Genomic DNA, 16,000 nt, shown 5'->3' on the forward strand with positions numbered 1-16,000 from the left:
GCAGCTAAATAACGACCCTGGACCCTCCACATTACAGTCGCACTCGCATCGCACCGTTTAACCAACCCATTGAGCCAGCCAGGCCTTTGCTTTCTTCCCTTCCCACACACATACACACCCCGAGAGACAGACATCCCTTCCCCTCCCCCAGTCCAGTCCAGAGCCACACAGAACAGCGAGCCACTACCGTTGCCCTTCAGCCTCTCTTTAACTTTGGTCCTTACCTGTTCGTCTGTCCCTAGTCAAGATATCCTTCCCGCAACCGTTGTGGTGCCGCCCCCCTCCTCTCTCTCTCTCTCTCTCTCTCTCTCGATCTTTCCCATCTACTTCCTCCATCTGACCGTCGGGACTCGACTTCGAATCCTCCCCTTCCGAAACAAAAAGAAACAAACATCCTTCTATGTCTTCTTGACTCTCTTCCTATATCATTTTCTATTATCGCCAATAAAAACGAACGCAAATTACCAAAGATAACAAAAGAGGAAAGGCAAGAACACCAGGAAAAGAGACAAAACTATCATCCACCTACGAGGAGGAACAGAATCAAAACAAGGAATACATCTTTTGAGGCCATTTGAGGTCAGTCATGACCGGTATGGTTCAGACTGACCTAGCTCATCCACCCGCAACTAAATTCAAAGACGAGCCTGCAGAAGATCCCGTGAGTGCTTTCTCTCTTCTTTCTTTCGCTCTCTCTCTCTCTCTGCTACTTTCCTTGTCTTCATGTCTCTTCCTTCATTCGCTGCCTTAAGACTATGAATTGATATTCTTCCTTTCTCTGTCGCGATTCCCTGTTTTGCTTCTTCTGCGCCTTCTTTTCTTCAATTGTATCGTATCGGGTTCGTGGCTTGGCCTCCATCCAAGGACAACCCAGTCTCCCGCGCATCATCTCTCCCAGGAGGCACCTGGCAACAATTGGCGATATCGACGCCGACCATATCCCGACGAGGGGAACTATTATCCACTCTTACAATTTCTCTCGCGAAAACAAGCAAACATTGCTTTTGGCCAAGCTGCCGACCTGATGACTTCTGTTGTACGTTGATTACGACTGACACCTCGATGTGGCAAATGCTACAAGCCCTCTCCGAGCCGCTTTGCTTTACCCCAAATGCCAATGATTGTGAAATACTTCACATGAGCATTTCAGGGCATTCAATTTGAAATCCAAAAATATGATCCTGAGAGATTCCTTGGTGCAACCACAACAGCGCCAAAGGCTCAACTCTCCTACTCTCCGGCGACTTTAAGCTTGTTCCCGGAGTCATGCTGGCTGAATCAAGATGTACACCTTCCGCAGCATGTCCGAGGGACAGCTGTAGTGGTTGTCACAGACTGAGATATCAGCGTGCTTACGAGGCCTGAGGAAGCGCAGCCAATGACCCACGCCTGCCTGGTGCTATGAGAGTAGTAAAGTCCATAGCGGCTGATGACAGTTCTCCGCTCTTCGCTCCGAGATGCCGAGCTCAGGGCTTCCCTTTACGGGGTTTTCTTCATCTTTCATCCTGAATAATTTGATTTTTGCGTGATGAATTTACTCTATTCCGTCAGTCTCTGGCTTCAGATCCGGGGCAAGGACTTCATCTCTGACAATGACGTTTCATCTGCTTTTACATGCTTCTTATCTCCTCACATTAAACACATGATTTGGAAAGAAAAGCACCGTACTCAATGATAAGTGCTCAGGCTAACACCTCGCTCAACTCAAGCTTCGGTATCAAGGCGCGCAGCCCCCTCATCTTCAGCATCCCCGACCTACGACCCTCATACAACCACCAAAGCGACCGGGTTCCCCCCACCAGCCTCCGACTACCTTGTCTTCGGGAAATTTTACCCCTCATCCTTTAGCGAGCGGAATTTTGCATCATCATCCCTACGCTCAATCGCAGGAACAATCTTACTACGCGCCCCAATCCTCCTATACGACAGCGAGTGCGCCGAGTCAGTACCCATCGAGTGGTAAGTGGACATCGTCAGTTCTAATCTCTATCCTGAATGCGATGGCTTATTGACTATTCAGGCCCCCCTGAGATCATGGCAGCCGCCGCGCAAATGCAGAGGCCATATCCTCCGATCTATCACACGCCTCAGTCTAGTTCGCCCGCGTCAGTAGCGTCACAAACCCACGAGCCGCACGGTAGAAACATCTACACACAATCACCGCAGATGACGTCTCAGATGTACGGTTACCCACCGTACTCTCCAATGAACCCTGTTCAGCCTTCACAATACGGCCCAAATGCATCACCTCAGCAGCATCCACTTACGACCCAGTCGTTGATGATCCCACACCAGACCAGTACCGCACAGTTGCCTCACCATCCCACCCAAGCCCCAACTGGTGCTATTGCCAGCAGCCCCACCTCTACAGTGCAGCAACCGACTCCCCCTCAGAGGGCGATGCTAAACCCACCGCTCCCTGCGGCGACGGCTGCACCCATATCAGCTAGTACTGTTCACCACCAGAGCTCAAATGTCGGGGCAAGTTCTAGTGCAGCACCCGGGCCAATCCCTGCCACGACACCTCTTGTTGTTAGACAAGACAGCAACGGAGTCCAGTGGATTGCGTTTGAATACTCTCGAGACCGGGTGAAAATGGAGTATACCATCCGATGCGACGTTGAATCTGTTAGTGTGGATAATCTTAGCTCGGATTTCAGGTCCGAGAACTGTGTATACCCTCGTGCATGCGGCGGCAAGGATAATTATCGAGGCAACCGTCTGGTGTACGAAACAGAATGCAATACCGTTGGGTGGGCGTTGGCCGAGCTGAACCCTGCGTTAAGAGGGAAGCGTGGTCTGATTCAAAGAGCTGTGGATAGCTGGAGGAATAGCAACCAAGATCCACGTCTTCGAAGTCGCCGTGTGCGAAGGATGGCTAAACTGAACAGACGACAGGGGCTTCCAGCACAGCCGCCATCCCACATGGCACCGTCGACGCCGGTTCCTCCAGGTATCCCAGCTGCCAGCATGGCTGCAGCCGCTCCCCGCCCAAGCCTGGGACCCTTGACCATGGGTCCCCCGCAGTTACACCATCACCATGCCCAACCCGATGGAGGTGCAAACCATGAGGAAGTCAGCGGTATGTACCAACATCACGTATGAAGTGCTTCTTGTCCCGACTCTGTTGCACAAACCGAAAGCAGTCTATCATGTTGTATCATGCAAGCCTGCGTCAAGTCCATTGGGAAGGATAACGACAACTGGCCCACTCTCACTAAATGATGGATCTTGTACCCTATGTATTTCTATCTTGTTTACTTCTCGTTCTTCATACCCGATTTGCCTTGTGTGTTTCAAGTCCGCTGAATCCGTTTTTGTTTGCTTCAGCCACGACACTTTACGTCTTGCGTAGGCTAATCTCATAATTGTCATAATGTCCTTACTAGGTCCTCCTGACTTCTCGAACGGTATCCACCGTCCACCTACCTCAGATCATCCGCCACCTGGATCATCCCCGACAGATATCCGCAATGCTCAAGTGTTCCATGGGTTTCACTCCTATCCCACAGTGGGGAGTATTGGCGGAGGACCGCGAGGCCCTTCGATACCGCCACTTCTCCGTGAGAGTGGTATAGGGGGTCTAGGGCGGCCCCCAACTGTGGCGACTGCTAGCCGCATTGAAGAAGTGGACGAGGACGAGGACGAGCAAAACCCCAGCACTGAAGCTCTCTTCGGCACTCCTCCCGGGGGAAAGCCTCGCAAATTTATACTCGTGGACGACACCCAACGGGGTGCCCGCGTCCGGGTTAAGGTTTCTTTGGACCTAATTGACATGGATGAGATTCCGGACTCCTATCGTAGGATGAACTCGGTATTTCCCCGGACCTATTTCCCCGTTCAAATGCGAAGCCCTCGCACTTCTGTTGTGCCTGGCAACCGGTTCATCAAGGATCACTCCGAGCTGGACGACGAAGACGAAGAACTACCAACAGCTGGAAGAGTCATGGTTCCCGTTCCTCAGATCGATGGCGAAAGTGAGATTGCAGTTCCACGCTTGTCTCGAGGCCGACGGCGAAAGGAGGTTCTCCTCAACGACCTGGCCTACCGGATAAGCTGGAGCCAAAGCCGAGTCTTTGCAGGACGGATGATGTTTCTGCAGCGATCCCGTACGTGCTCCTTTTGTTTCTTGGTATAGTGACATTGCTCTCAGGAAGTTCAATGTTGCAGTAAGTTCGCGTATCGATGACAATTACTAACTCCGATGATTTCTGGGGAGTAATAGTGGACGCATACCGTAACAAGATGCGCGCCGCAATGCTAGCGGAGGGCCAAGAAGCTTCGGCAATTCCGCAACATTTTGAGACGCGAGCGGGAAAGCGACGCTTCCTCGAGCGCAAGCGACGCGTCACACCAGCCCGAGACGCCACGGCACATATTTTGTCGGCCTCCCGACGCAGTGCTGAAGAAGTTGAAGCTTGAAATTCCCCTCATGAAATCATTCACCTTTGAGCAAAAGTCCGGTTCGCTGCTCCGTGACTGCTCTGTTACGATTCTCCTTTCTATCTCGCCACGCCCTTCTCTTATGTGACACTTTTACACTTTCTTGCGGCACTTGTGCCGCCTCTCGCTGCACCCACTCCTTTTCGTCTCTCCGAAACATGTGATGAGATATCTTTTGCGGAACATCACGGATGGCAAATGAGTTGTAGATATTGCGCTGAAATGAGACCATGACGGTAAGGGGAAACTTATGGTGGTCTCGCGAGATCCGGTGGTGGATCGTGTGAGACTTCTTCGGTCTGTCGTATATTCTATTTGGCTTATATTTGTATTCTTCTCGTGACGATTGATGATGAAAATACAGACGCTGTGCTGGACATGAATGACAAGATGATGTTATGACCTGGTTTGGTTTGGTTTGGGAGAAGGTTTCGCGGGCGTGGCTGTCTCCTTGTGAAATATGTTTCGCTTATAAGTATGCTGTATGTACGATCCGTTCCACTGTGCATAGTGGCGGAAGGAGGGACGAGGCTCGCTCTTCTTCATTTTTTTTATGTTGGTGCCAATGCATGATTTTGTGCCTCGTTGCGCCATCTGGAGCTAAGAAACTGCGAATTCTCGACGTAAGTCTAAGACAAGTATCTGTTCGCTGGGTGGCTTACGACGCCACAACGTGATCTCCGAGGGTAGGTAGGACACATTTCGTACTGCATGAGGGAGAGGAGTGGGTGTAAATTGACGAGCAAGATATTATGACTGAAAGATGCCAATTTCAGTGGGTGAAGTCGTACATACTCTCGATTTCATGACCGGTTGTGTTCATGGATTACTGCCCTGGCAGTCCGCGTCCGGAGGTCGGATAAGCCCGGAAGGGGATTAGTGGCAGACCCTGAACTAACTTAACCCGTGGTGTCACTGGACCCTGAGCGGCCTGAGGTTCTTCTCTTCTCCGCACTGCATAGTTCCGACTCACTGACTGGCCGCTTTCGCTCTTCCCTCTTACCTTCAATCTCCTAGTACGGAGTAGTTACTAACCTACTAACTCTTCGTTGCCTGGCCCACCAGCCGCCACCATCACAAGTCCAGCGATGCATGCGGTAATGCCTTCAATAATACGAGCTCGCTTGTTTTCTCTTCCTCTCACGATTCTTCCTACTTAATTCATCTAATCGATTACATTCAATCTAGAATTGGTATGTGAGGAATCCCGTCCGCTGCCTCCCTCTCTCTTCTCCCCTCCCCCTCACGTCACCCCATCTAAGACATCTAACCATCTCCCGCATTTTGTTCGCTACGTATGAATGCGTCCAGACGGTTCTTCTCGCGCTGACCATTTAGGTTTCATGAAATCGTATCGCTGTTACCTTCCATGATCGTTCGCCATCGTTCCTGGGACTTTCCCATGGTCATCTGAGAAGAGCAACCGTGGTTCCCGCTTGCCCATAGCAGCTGTTCTCGTTTCAGTCGCTTCCTCGCTCCAGTATTATTGTATTGACCTCCCATCGCTGCTCACACCCAAACCTTGTCGGCTGCTTTTCCTTCGTCCCTGCCTGATTGTGCTGCTATTTTCAGGACAGCCCGCCAAGCCGTTGCCTCCCGCCTTGCTTTGTGCAAAGCTGCGTTTCTTTTCCTGTTTTCATATAACTCTCTGGCATCTCCTCCATCTATCTTTATCTTATCTAGGCTTTTATTTTCTTCTTTACTCGGCTCTACTTCCTACAAAGCCTTCCGGCGCCACCTTGGCGTGACCAGTCGTTTCTTTCACAGCCATGTCCGGTCTGAACCGGGTTGCTAGTTACAGCGAGGGCGATGACGGGGCGGTGGTCGCAGGTTCCCGCCAGCGTTCATCACCAGAAGAGGGGCGTCTTATAGACAGCAGGTACTACAGCGACATGGACATGAATCGTACTATCGCCTCACACCAGAGACACAGTCAAACGTACAACGACGGGAATTTAGAGCCGGTGCCGGAAGGTCGGAGCTTGGAGCACACACGCACGCAGTTCACCGCAACGCCGGGGATTGACAATATGGGGCCCTCGGCCGTGGGCGGAGGCATCAGTGGTATCGCCCTTGGCGTTGCTAATACCCATGACCGCCAGAGTGGTGTTGACGCTTTCAGGGAAACAGCCGGTCCATTGTACAATGTCCCCGCAGAACGAGATTATCACACCACTGGCGCCGAGAATCCGTATGTCCCCGCACCGCCGCCACATTCAGAAGGCACCTTTTACGCCAGCTCAGAAACCCTGCGACCGCGCGATTCCTACGGGTCGAATGTTGCGCTGGGCGCGGCGGGTGCAGCCCCGGGACAGTTGACGCCGACTACGGCGCCTTCTCAGCACAGCATTCAAGATAGTCCTTATCAGGGGGTGGGGGCGTTCAGTGAAGGGCCCTACCAACGGCAATCGGTTTATTCTACGCAAAACTACCCGCTCACGTTCAATCCGGATGAGATTGCAGATGACGGGGACGATGGGTTTGTCAACGTGGCGCCGAAGGGTGTGTCGCCGTCGAGTCATCAGAGCTTTAACGGAACAGCAGGTGCTGCCGCCGTTGGGGGAGCCGCTACAGGTGGGCTTCTAGGTGGTTTTAGGGGCTTGTTTGGGGGGAAGAAAGACTCCAGTCCGTCGTATGGACCGGTTCCTGACCCAGGGCTGGAAGCAGCCGAGAAAGGACAGAGAGCTGGCTCGATAGCCGGAGCAAGTCGGCGGAAGCGCGCGTGGATTGTGGGACTCACTCTCGCGTTCATTATCGTGGCTGCCATTGTCGGGGGAGCTGTCGGGGGCATTTTGGGTAACCGAAGTCACGATGGCTCGGCTGCAGCAGACGGATCGGGCAGTTCCTCAGGCGGTTCCTCGGACGGATCTTCGGACTCGTCTGATGGACTGCTTGATAAAGACTCTTCGGAGATCAAGGATTTGATGAATAATGCTAATCTGCACAAGGTCTTCCCGGGAGTGGATTATACGCCATGGGGAGTGCAGTACCCGCTTTGCTTGAAGTATCCTCCTTCCCAAAACAATGTCACGCGCGACCTCGCGGTTCTCTCGCAGTTGACCAATACGATCCGACTATATGGTACCGATTGCAACCAAACAGAGATGGTGCTTACTGCTATCGACCGCCTCGAGTTGACCGACATGAAGCTTTGGCTGGGTGTGTGGATTGACAGCAACCAAACAACGAGCGAGCGCCAAGTCAAACAGCTTTACAACATCATCGATGACGCAAACAACACCTCGATCTTCAAGGGAGCTATCATCGGGAACGAAGCTCTATATCGCGCAGGCCCAGACATTGCGACTGCCCAGACAACCCTGATCAGCTACATGACTGACGTCAAAAACCACTTCAAGCAAAATAGCATCGACCTCCCCGTGGGGACATCAGACCTGGGTGACAATTGGAATCAGGAGCTGGTTGAGGCAGCCGACTTCGTCATGTCGAACATCCATCCGTTCTTTGGCGGTGTTAAAGCCACCGAGGCAGCCAGTTGGACCTGGACTTTCTGGCAAAACCACGATGCTCCGCTGACTGCAGGCACCAACAAGCAGCAGATCATCTCGGAAGTGGGTTGGCCTAGCGGTGGAGGGAATGATTGTGGCGATGGCGACAACTGCGAAAATGATACTCAGGGAGCTGTAGCAGGTGTTGACGAAATGAATCAATTCATGGCCGACTGGGTGTGCCAGGCTTTGGAGAATGGGACCGAGTATTTCTGGTACGTCAATCTTTTCCTTATCGTGTGCCTAATTCTAACCGATCACAGGTTCGAGGCCTTTGATGAGCCTTGGAAGGTTCAGTACAACATCGAAGGCGAAGAATGGGAGGATAAATGGGGTTTGATGGATGCAGCACGCAAGCTGAAACCAGGCCTGAAAATCCCCGACTGCGGCGGCAAGACCGCTACATGAAGTGTCGCGCTTTCCACCGACTACACTCTATTCAAGTCCCGACTATTAGTGTCATGGGTCTTTCGATGTACACACGAATCTCCGACATACACCATGTTTTAACGATGCACGGACTAATGGCTTGTTCTGAATCTCTTTGCGGTGTTTTGCGCTTCCTGTTTATCTCTTTGCACAGATGTGACGGTGGCGGTGTTGTCCTCGACTGTTTGGGTGGGGGGGGCTGTTCATGTTACCTCCCGTGCCAAGCTAGGATGATTGTTGAGGGTGTCTGTATATAGTTTGTTGATAGTGATGGTCTTAAGCCACCGACAGTTACTTGCAAATATCATCTATACTTGCGTTTGCTGGAGACTTGCCTGTCCTCGTGCCCTGATTGAGTTGTGCCCTCCAGATGTAATCCTGGTTTGGTATTCCACACTACTCCTTTCTCACCCATCAGTCTTCGCGGTTTTCTTCCTCGACCGGCTGGGTATAATGATAGACTCGCATCTCCCAAAACGCCTCCTTCAGCTCCTCAAACCGCGGCAACCGCACCGACCCGGTCCGCGCCACGAACCGCTCGATCCCGTCGGAGCCCGTATCCTCCAAGGGCCCACCAACCACCCCCGCCGGATTCCGCGCCAGCAGCACCTCGAGATGCGCCTTCTCCGCCCCGGGACAGAACAGCAGCGAATTTGAGTTGACCTTCCCGAACCCGTCCGGATGCTCCACGACGGTGATCCCCAGGGCGGCAAGGAGTTGGCGATCGAGCGCGTTGAAGACGGGATCTTGGGCGTAGATTCGGACTGTGGATGTTTTTTGATTCGCTGGTTTTGTTCATGTGTTAGTTTTTATTTGTGTGTTGGTAGTAGATGATTATGCTGTGATTGGGGGGGAGGGCCTTAGGGGCGAGGGCTGCTTTGGATTGGTGTAGGCTTGTAGGCATGGCATACCAGTCAAACACTCCACCACACTCATCAACGCATTGAGCTGGTAGAGCGAGACGCTGCGACGATCCACCCATCCCCCGCGCAGGAAGCCGCTCGGACTGCCGAGGCCGATGCAGATTATATTGGTTATTCTTGGGGTGGTGGGGGTGGTGGATTGCGCTCCTTGTTCTGTTCTCTGTGTTTGTTCTGGTTCCAGGCGTGGTTCTGTTTGCGTCTGCCGTTCTTCTCGGGTTGTTTCTGGTAGGGCTGGTTTTTGTTCTTGTTGTTGTTCATGCTCGAGGCGAAACTCCCGCCGCACCGTCGCGGTCAGCGTCGCGGCGGTGGTGGAGGCGGTCCATTTGGTCCGGTGGGTGTGGTATTGCGTGAGGAGGGAGGGGAGGGTGAGGGATTTGGGGGCTTCGGCCGGGGTGAGTAGTTCTTGTTGTTGTGGTTGTGGGTGTGGGTGGGATTGTGGACGGTGTTGGCGATGCGCGCGGTGGGCGTTGCCTGTCGTCGTGACGTGCGTCCAGCCGGTCGCGTCGGTGATTGTGGTTCGTTTGGTGGGGCCGGTGCTGGTGCTGGTGGTGGGCTTCTTTTTGCGGGAGGTGTGTGGCATTTTGATTGTTGATGTTGATTGTAGGGTGTAAGGGTGGTAGGGGGGAGGGGGTGGTGTTTTGGGGTTGCTGGTGCTGCGGTGTTGCGGTGTCAAGCACCAAAAAAAAATTGGAGATGCGGGGCGGCGGTGGTTGAGCTTGGAGGCCGTCCGTGGAAGTGGGGAGGGAGGGGGAGGGGGGATTGGCGGGTGGGGTACGCTGTACTCAGTGTACTGTACAGCCTGGAACTTGACCTGGAACTTGGGCTTAAGCTTAAGCTTGAGTATATCGGGATCTATGCAACAATGACTTGATTTGTCTCAATTACTTGTCTTAGATGAGCGCGAGTAGCGATCTGCAGAGCAGTGCATGTCTCATCTTTGCAATTGGTATTTAAGTTACCCTTTACACTGCGTGGGTAAAGTGGCTGGGTGTTGTTCCTGCGCTCCTGTTGTGCAGGTATTTTGTGTTCGGCGCATGACGATTCTATGCGATTTTCTGGAATTTCAACAGCATAATGCACCGGTGCAGTGAGCAGTCGACTCTGTCGAGAACTCATTTCAAGGCATTGTCGAATCTGACTAACAAGATCTCGGTGCTTTGACAGCTGGCGCGTACCCCGCTGCTCACTGCAACACAATGCATTTCATAAGAATCTCGAGTCCGCTGTATATCTGTCGATCTCTGAGCCTCCGCATATACCAGCTCAGTTCTGAGCCGAATTCCTAGCAATGGATATTTCTCTTTCTCAATACAGTTCTTTCAACGGGCTGTTCAACACTGCAGGCCTCCGCTGAATAATCGGGGTTCGCTCTTGGTCTCTTCCCGAAACTAACTGCATCCAGACTAGCCCACGGCCCCCTCGGACAGCTTAAAATACCACTCGGCATTGCATGACCTGCCATTGACAACAAACCGAGTTCGTGACCTTGTCTTTTCTCGTCGAACCGTCTTTCATCATGGCCGAACACCCTTCTTTCACTCTCGCGGCTCTCTGTACGTTGCTCACAATATGCGGGGTGCGAAAGTCAATGACCACTAACAGCCACCTAGTGCCCGCCGGCGGTATCGCCGGGTTCATGCGAACTGGTTCTAAGCCCTCCCTGATCGCAGGCGTGGGATTGGGTCTTTCTTATGGATTCGCTGGTATGTTCTCCGCAGGGAGTCTGCGCTGCTCTTCTGCTACAAGACTTGAGTATTCCGTCCGAAGCTTGTTACTGACCGGTCCCAGGCTACCTGATCAAGGAAAACAAGGACTACGGCACGGAGCTTGCGTTGGGCAACAGCATCCTCCTGCTCGGCTCGGCCATCCCTAGGATCATTAAGACCAAGGCCCGGGCCCCCATGCCTCTGGTCCTCGGTGCCACCGGTCTGCTGGCGTCGTTCTACTACCAGAAGAAGGTCCGGGAGTTCAGGTTCGGTGTTTGATTCGCTGTATTGTATGAGGTGACTACTCAAGGCTTGATTGCTGAGATTATGAGGGTGTTTTTGGACGCCCTGTGTACTTTTACTGAGAATGAGATGCTGTATGTTATGTGCTGGGCAGTTCTACTTGGGCTTGCGATTAATCGCACCATAATCCAGATGGACCACTGACCCGACGGGATCGGGGATCCTTCTGAGTGAATCATCGGCCAGACCGATGTCTGATATCTGTCTTTATCGAGCGGTGAAAAGCTCTGCCATGATATTATGCTCCGAATCACTCGACAGTGCATCAGACACATCAGACTGATATACCGGGTTGATGTTGTTTGCTTAGTCAGCGTGCTCAGCATTAATTAGTTAGTGAGTTATGTAGCGTATAGATCATTAAGACAATAGCTCTGCTGGCCGTTTCAAGATAATTAGGTAGTTGTTCTCAGCCCTTCCTTGGAGCAAGAATGCAATGTAGGACTGCTGCCCTGACCGGGTCGGTGCCTTACATGCAAGGACGGCTACGAAGAATGGCAGGAAAGCGTGACCCGAAATTTCGGCTTCGGCAGTGAGCCCGGATCAACATCGCGTAAATCAACTCAGTACACTTTCGGTGTCAAGTCAGTATTTTGTGTCATTGCCTTCGAAATGGCCAGAACCACTAGGGCTAGTGCGCGATCTAAATCGACGGCATCGCAATCCAAGGTGACCAAAGTCTCAAAGACACCCAAGGTCCCTAAGGCGCCACGACGCGCAGCCTGCGACTCATGCTTCAAGAAAAAGGTCTTTGTTGATTCTCTTTCCCCAGCTCCCACGATACCATGGCCAGAAATATTGTACTTTGATCTAATGAGTTCTTAGATACAATGCGATGCAGAATCCCCGCAGTGCAATTGGTGCCTCCACCATAACCTTGCCTGCACATATACAAGGCTTAAAAAGTAGGTCGAAATTGCGCCTGAATCTCCCTCATCAGCTCCAACTCTACATCCCAGATGGTCTAATCCACCTCTCCAGAAGTACTGGTCGCGATACCGTATGGGAGGATGCTGCCAAATTGAATCTCGTGTCTGCTCGTAACAGTCAGTTCCATCCGAGCAATATTGAGCACCGAGTCACAGACTAAGTGATTACTCAGGTACTGCAGCAAGGGCTACTTTGACCATGGCTTTTAATGACGGAGTATTCATGACACCAGAGGAAGAGCAAAATTGGATCGGATCCTGCACTGGTGAGACGGTTGACCACGCGAAACTTTACGCAATTGAGCTTCCATGGTCAAACCCTTGTTCTGGCGCCAGGTCCCATTCTTCGTCGCCGGAACTTCCTTCCCGGCCTGTCGTCGAGAAGTATGTTAAAGTGTACTGCTCATCCTACCAGAGTCGCGTCTTTCCGGTAATCAGCAAGGCACTCTTTACAGAGACTCTGGATCTCGCCTACGGACCAACCGATGTTTTCGGCTCCGATAGTGCTAAATCATGCGTGTATGCCTTTCTCTCGGTGATATACCTCTTCGGGCTGAATGGCAATCTGGTTGAAGCCCATGATTGCGAGACTTATGCCCGGGCTGCGCAGGGCTTTATGGCTAGTCTTGTTTGTGAGATGACTCTCAGCGGTCTGCAGTCCATTATCATGCTTGTAAGTCGAGAGCTTCCCGTCTGGGAATCTTGCATCTTGTGTGATTATCAGCTGACCTGCCACTTAGATCCAGCATCAATACTTCCTGGGTGATTTGCAGGCTGCTGCAGTTTCCGTGTCGATAGCCAGCCGCCTTCTATTCAGCCTCCGTGCTCACACAATGTCACCATGTGACAGGACTTATCATAAAAGTGTAGCTGAGCACCACCTGCGCGATCTTTTCTGGCTTTGCTATTCATTTGATAAAGACATTTGCTTGAGAATTGGGCAGCCTCCATGTATCAATGACACTCACTGTGACCTCACTCTGCCTATCGACTATGCGCGGCTGCAAGAGTCCAATATGCAACGAGAGACCAGGTCGAATACCGATGACACACTCCCTCTTTTCCCTTTTGACCTTCGACTCTCGATGATCAAGTCGAATGTCTATCAGGCTCTCTATTCCATAAATGCTGCGAAGAAGCCGGCTTCTGAGATATTATCGAGCATCCGGATTCTGGATCAAGAGCTGGAACAATGGAGACAGAGCTTACATCCGGATATCCGGCCCACGTTGTCTTTCCACGACGAAACGCCGGTCAGTCGCGGCCTAAACACACAGGCAATCATGTTGCGGCTAGCATACTATCACTGCGTCGCACTCATCCATCAAGCCATTGATAGGTGCCGTGGCTGCCAGATAAGGGATTTAGTCTCTAGTGCCATGCTGGTCACGAATGTCAATCAGTCGACGCTTTCATTCCTCGAGGTCGCGATGCCTGTTCTGGCAGGAGAATGTTTCTGGTGGGTGCTTGTGTCTGCGTCTCTGCACGAGACGGGAATGGTTGCTGACCGTAATCGATAGGGTGGTTATATTCTACGCAGTCACTGCAGTCCTAGCGCTGTTTCGCGCTATCCTCAAGAACCCCCTAGGTTCCGGTCTTATGAAAACTCTGCGGGGCGTTCCTAAATTGATGCGTAAAGTGCCGGTTCGAACACCTACCCTTGGTGTTATCTTCCACGGGCACTTTCTGAATACTTTCACCACCGAGCTTGTCCGACTAGCCGAGTGTGCAATTGCCAAGGCAGACCAGGATGCACGTGGTTCGCCTTAGGCCGGCTTTCGAAGGAGAACGGGCCGCATCATGTCAGATAGTTCTACTCTACGGTACCCTACCGAGTACTTATAGACTACCGACTAGGCTCAAAATCGCCTGGACTACCTCCTCTGGACTCTCCTGAGGCGCCCAATGTCCCACCCCGTCAATCAATCGCATCTCGCGAAAGTCACTGCATACTTCTCCATTTGCCATCTTTTCCAAGGCGCCAGGCTGCTGGTAGATCCCCCAGTCGAGCTTGCCTGACACAAACGTGCAGGGAATGTCGATCTTTCGCCCCATGAACACCTCCGCGTCCCAGGTGTACTGCCTCCCTTTGGATGTCTGCACCCGGTACCAGTTCAAAGCCCCCTGGAACCCTGTCCGCTGGTATTCCCTCACGTACACCGCGAGATCCTCGTCGGGCAGCCACTCCCGAGAGGCCCGCAACCCTTCCTCAGACTCCTTGCGCATGTGTAGCTCTACCGCCTCAGGCATCGTCGCGTCCGCTGGCATGACATAGTAGTACGGCATTTTGGCGAGCTCGTCGGCGGCCCAGCCGGTCAACGTGCGTGGCTCATTCCCTTTCCAGCGACCACTCTTGAGGTGGAAATACCCCCGCAGGAAGCCATGAAGCCCTTCCGCTCCGGGAGGGTGGAGCATATCGGCGCTGGCAGACGGAGTCGAGTAGTACCATTTATAGTGCTTGCGGCCCAGATCCAGTAGGGCAGAGTGCACGTCGTCTCCTGCGCTGGATACGGGACCGTCGCCTGTCGAGTTTTGGGGGACAGCAGAGCCAGCTGGCTGCTGCTGCTGACCATCCACAGACGTAGCAACAGCACTCGCTGGCGCCGGCATGCCATTGAAAGGATGGCTGAGCAGCACAACGCTACGGAAGAGATCCGGCCGGGCCACGGCGCACATGGCGGCGGTCACGGCGCCGCAATCGTGCCCGACCACGCAGTGGACGGAGGTGTACCGCAGTGCATACACGAGGAGGACGACATCGCGGACGAGGGCGGAGACGGTGAACGTGTGCAGGTCCGCCTCGGCGTAGGGGCGGGTGTCCCAACCGCACGTGCGGCCGAAGCCCCGCTGGTCGGGGGCCACGACGTGGTACCCGGCGGCGGCGAGACGGGGGATGACTTTCCGCCAGGAGAAGGCGATTTCCGGGAACCCGTGGAGAAGGATTATTAGGGGGCGGTCATGGTTGTTGTTGTTGTTATTATTTGGTGGGTGACCAGCTTCGAGGATGTGGGTTGTTAGGGAGGGAGTGGTTATGAAGCGGGAGGTTATGCCGGAGGGGAGTGGAAGGGGAGAGAGTGATGGTGATGGTGATGGTGGTGATGCCGATGTTGTCATGATTAGGAGGGATTTGTGGACTTGCAAAAGTATACGGGGTAAGATTGGTTACGGGAGTGTGGGGGGGAGGTGGGATGTGAGTAAACGTGTTTTATGAGTAATTATGCAAAGATCGGGTAAGTGGCACGATCTGACGATCGGTAGATGGAGTTGATCGGATACAAAATTTAAGTCTTGCGCTATGACGATGATGATGGAGATGGGGATGGGGATGTGGATGTGGATGTGGAATGAGGATGAGGATGAGGTTGATTGATGATGATGATGACGATGGGTCTGCAATGATGAAACTTTGAGTTCCCAACTGTGTGGGCTCCAAAAGTGCCTGCCTGATGGGGCTTAGTGTAGAAGATCACGTTCTTGCGGCGGACCGGAGCTTTTCCTGATCGAGACGAACCAATGATGAATCTCCCCATTGGATTGAACTTTGGAGCGCAATGGAACGAACCATTCTTGTTCCTCTCTTATTCCTTATTCCTTATTCCAGACTGACTCGGGCTCAATCCCATTCGAACCTCGACCCGATTTCAATGACGCAACCAATTTCTGCAGCCCAACTACGGTTCTGGCCCTTTTTTCTCTCCTGCCGATAGTTAATCCAGACCAGACCAAACGTCTTTCTTTCCTTTGCTGCCTCCCCCTCT

The 16,000-nt window shown here is 52.7% G+C and overlaps 6 protein-coding genes across 6 annotated transcripts; 4 read left to right on the plus strand and 2 right to left on the minus strand.

Moving 5' to 3' along the window:
* Positions 1-1,671: 1,671 nt before the first annotated feature.
* Positions 1,672-4,422, plus strand: BO66DRAFT_400117 (uncharacterized protein; the record flags this gene model as incomplete). Its single annotated transcript, XM_025648710.1, has 5 exons — positions 1,672-1,788; positions 1,890-1,959; positions 2,021-3,082; positions 3,390-4,109; positions 4,226-4,422. 5 exons carry the CDS (start codon positions 1,672-1,674, stop codon positions 4,420-4,422), a joined length of 2,166 nt encoding a protein of 721 aa, XP_025505501.1.
* Positions 4,423-6,212: 1,790 nt separating this feature from the next.
* On the plus strand, positions 6,213-8,360 carry bgt3 (putative cell wall glucanase; the record flags this gene model as incomplete). Its single annotated transcript, XM_025643636.1, has 3 exons — positions 6,213-7,149; positions 7,345-8,167; positions 8,216-8,360. The coding sequence occupies 3 exons, from the start codon at positions 6,213-6,215 to the stop codon at positions 8,358-8,360; spliced, it is 1,905 nt and encodes a 634-aa protein (XP_025505502.1).
* An 81-nt stretch (positions 8,361-8,441) lies between these two features.
* Positions 8,442-9,884, minus strand: BO66DRAFT_447896 (SRR1 family protein; the record flags this gene model as incomplete). Its single annotated transcript, XM_025651721.1, has 3 exons — positions 8,442-9,166; positions 9,293-9,464; positions 9,588-9,884. 3 exons carry the CDS (start codon positions 9,882-9,884, stop codon positions 8,796-8,798), a joined length of 840 nt encoding a protein of 279 aa, XP_025505503.1. The 3' UTR covers positions 8,442-8,795.
* Positions 9,885-10,776: 892 nt separating this feature from the next.
* On the plus strand, positions 10,777-11,680 carry BO66DRAFT_346326 (TMEM14 family protein). The gene is made up of 3 exons (XM_025644577.1): positions 10,777-10,857; positions 10,915-11,007; positions 11,093-11,680. Exons 1-3 carry the CDS (start codon positions 10,821-10,823, stop codon positions 11,287-11,289), a joined length of 327 nt encoding a protein of 108 aa, XP_025505504.1. The 5' UTR covers positions 10,777-10,820; the 3' UTR covers positions 11,290-11,680.
* A 204-nt stretch (positions 11,681-11,884) lies between these two features.
* BO66DRAFT_46585 (Zn(II)2Cys6 transcription factor) lies at positions 11,885-14,047 on the plus strand. The gene is made up of 6 exons (XM_025652508.1): positions 11,885-12,060; positions 12,139-12,218; positions 12,295-12,359; positions 12,416-12,915; positions 12,983-13,701; positions 13,763-14,047. The coding sequence occupies exons 1-6, from the start codon at positions 11,926-11,928 to the stop codon at positions 14,010-14,012; spliced, it is 1,749 nt and encodes a 582-aa protein (XP_025505505.1). The 5' UTR covers positions 11,885-11,925; the 3' UTR covers positions 14,013-14,047.
* Positions 13,612-15,625, minus strand: BO66DRAFT_390544 (alpha/beta fold hydrolase). Its single transcript, XM_025647034.1, has one exon. It carries the CDS (start codon positions 15,354-15,356, stop codon positions 14,082-14,084), a length of 1,275 nt encoding a protein of 424 aa, XP_025505506.1. The 5' UTR covers positions 15,357-15,625; the 3' UTR covers positions 13,612-14,081.
* Between the last annotated feature and the right edge of the window lie 375 nt (positions 15,626-16,000).

The sequence above is a fragment of the Aspergillus aculeatinus genome, assembly GCF_003184765.1.
Source record: "Aspergillus aculeatinus CBS 121060 unplaced genomic scaffold BO66scaffold_15, whole genome shotgun sequence".
In the NCBI taxonomy this organism is placed as follows: Eukaryota; Fungi; Ascomycota; class Eurotiomycetes; order Eurotiales; family Aspergillaceae; genus Aspergillus; species Aspergillus aculeatinus.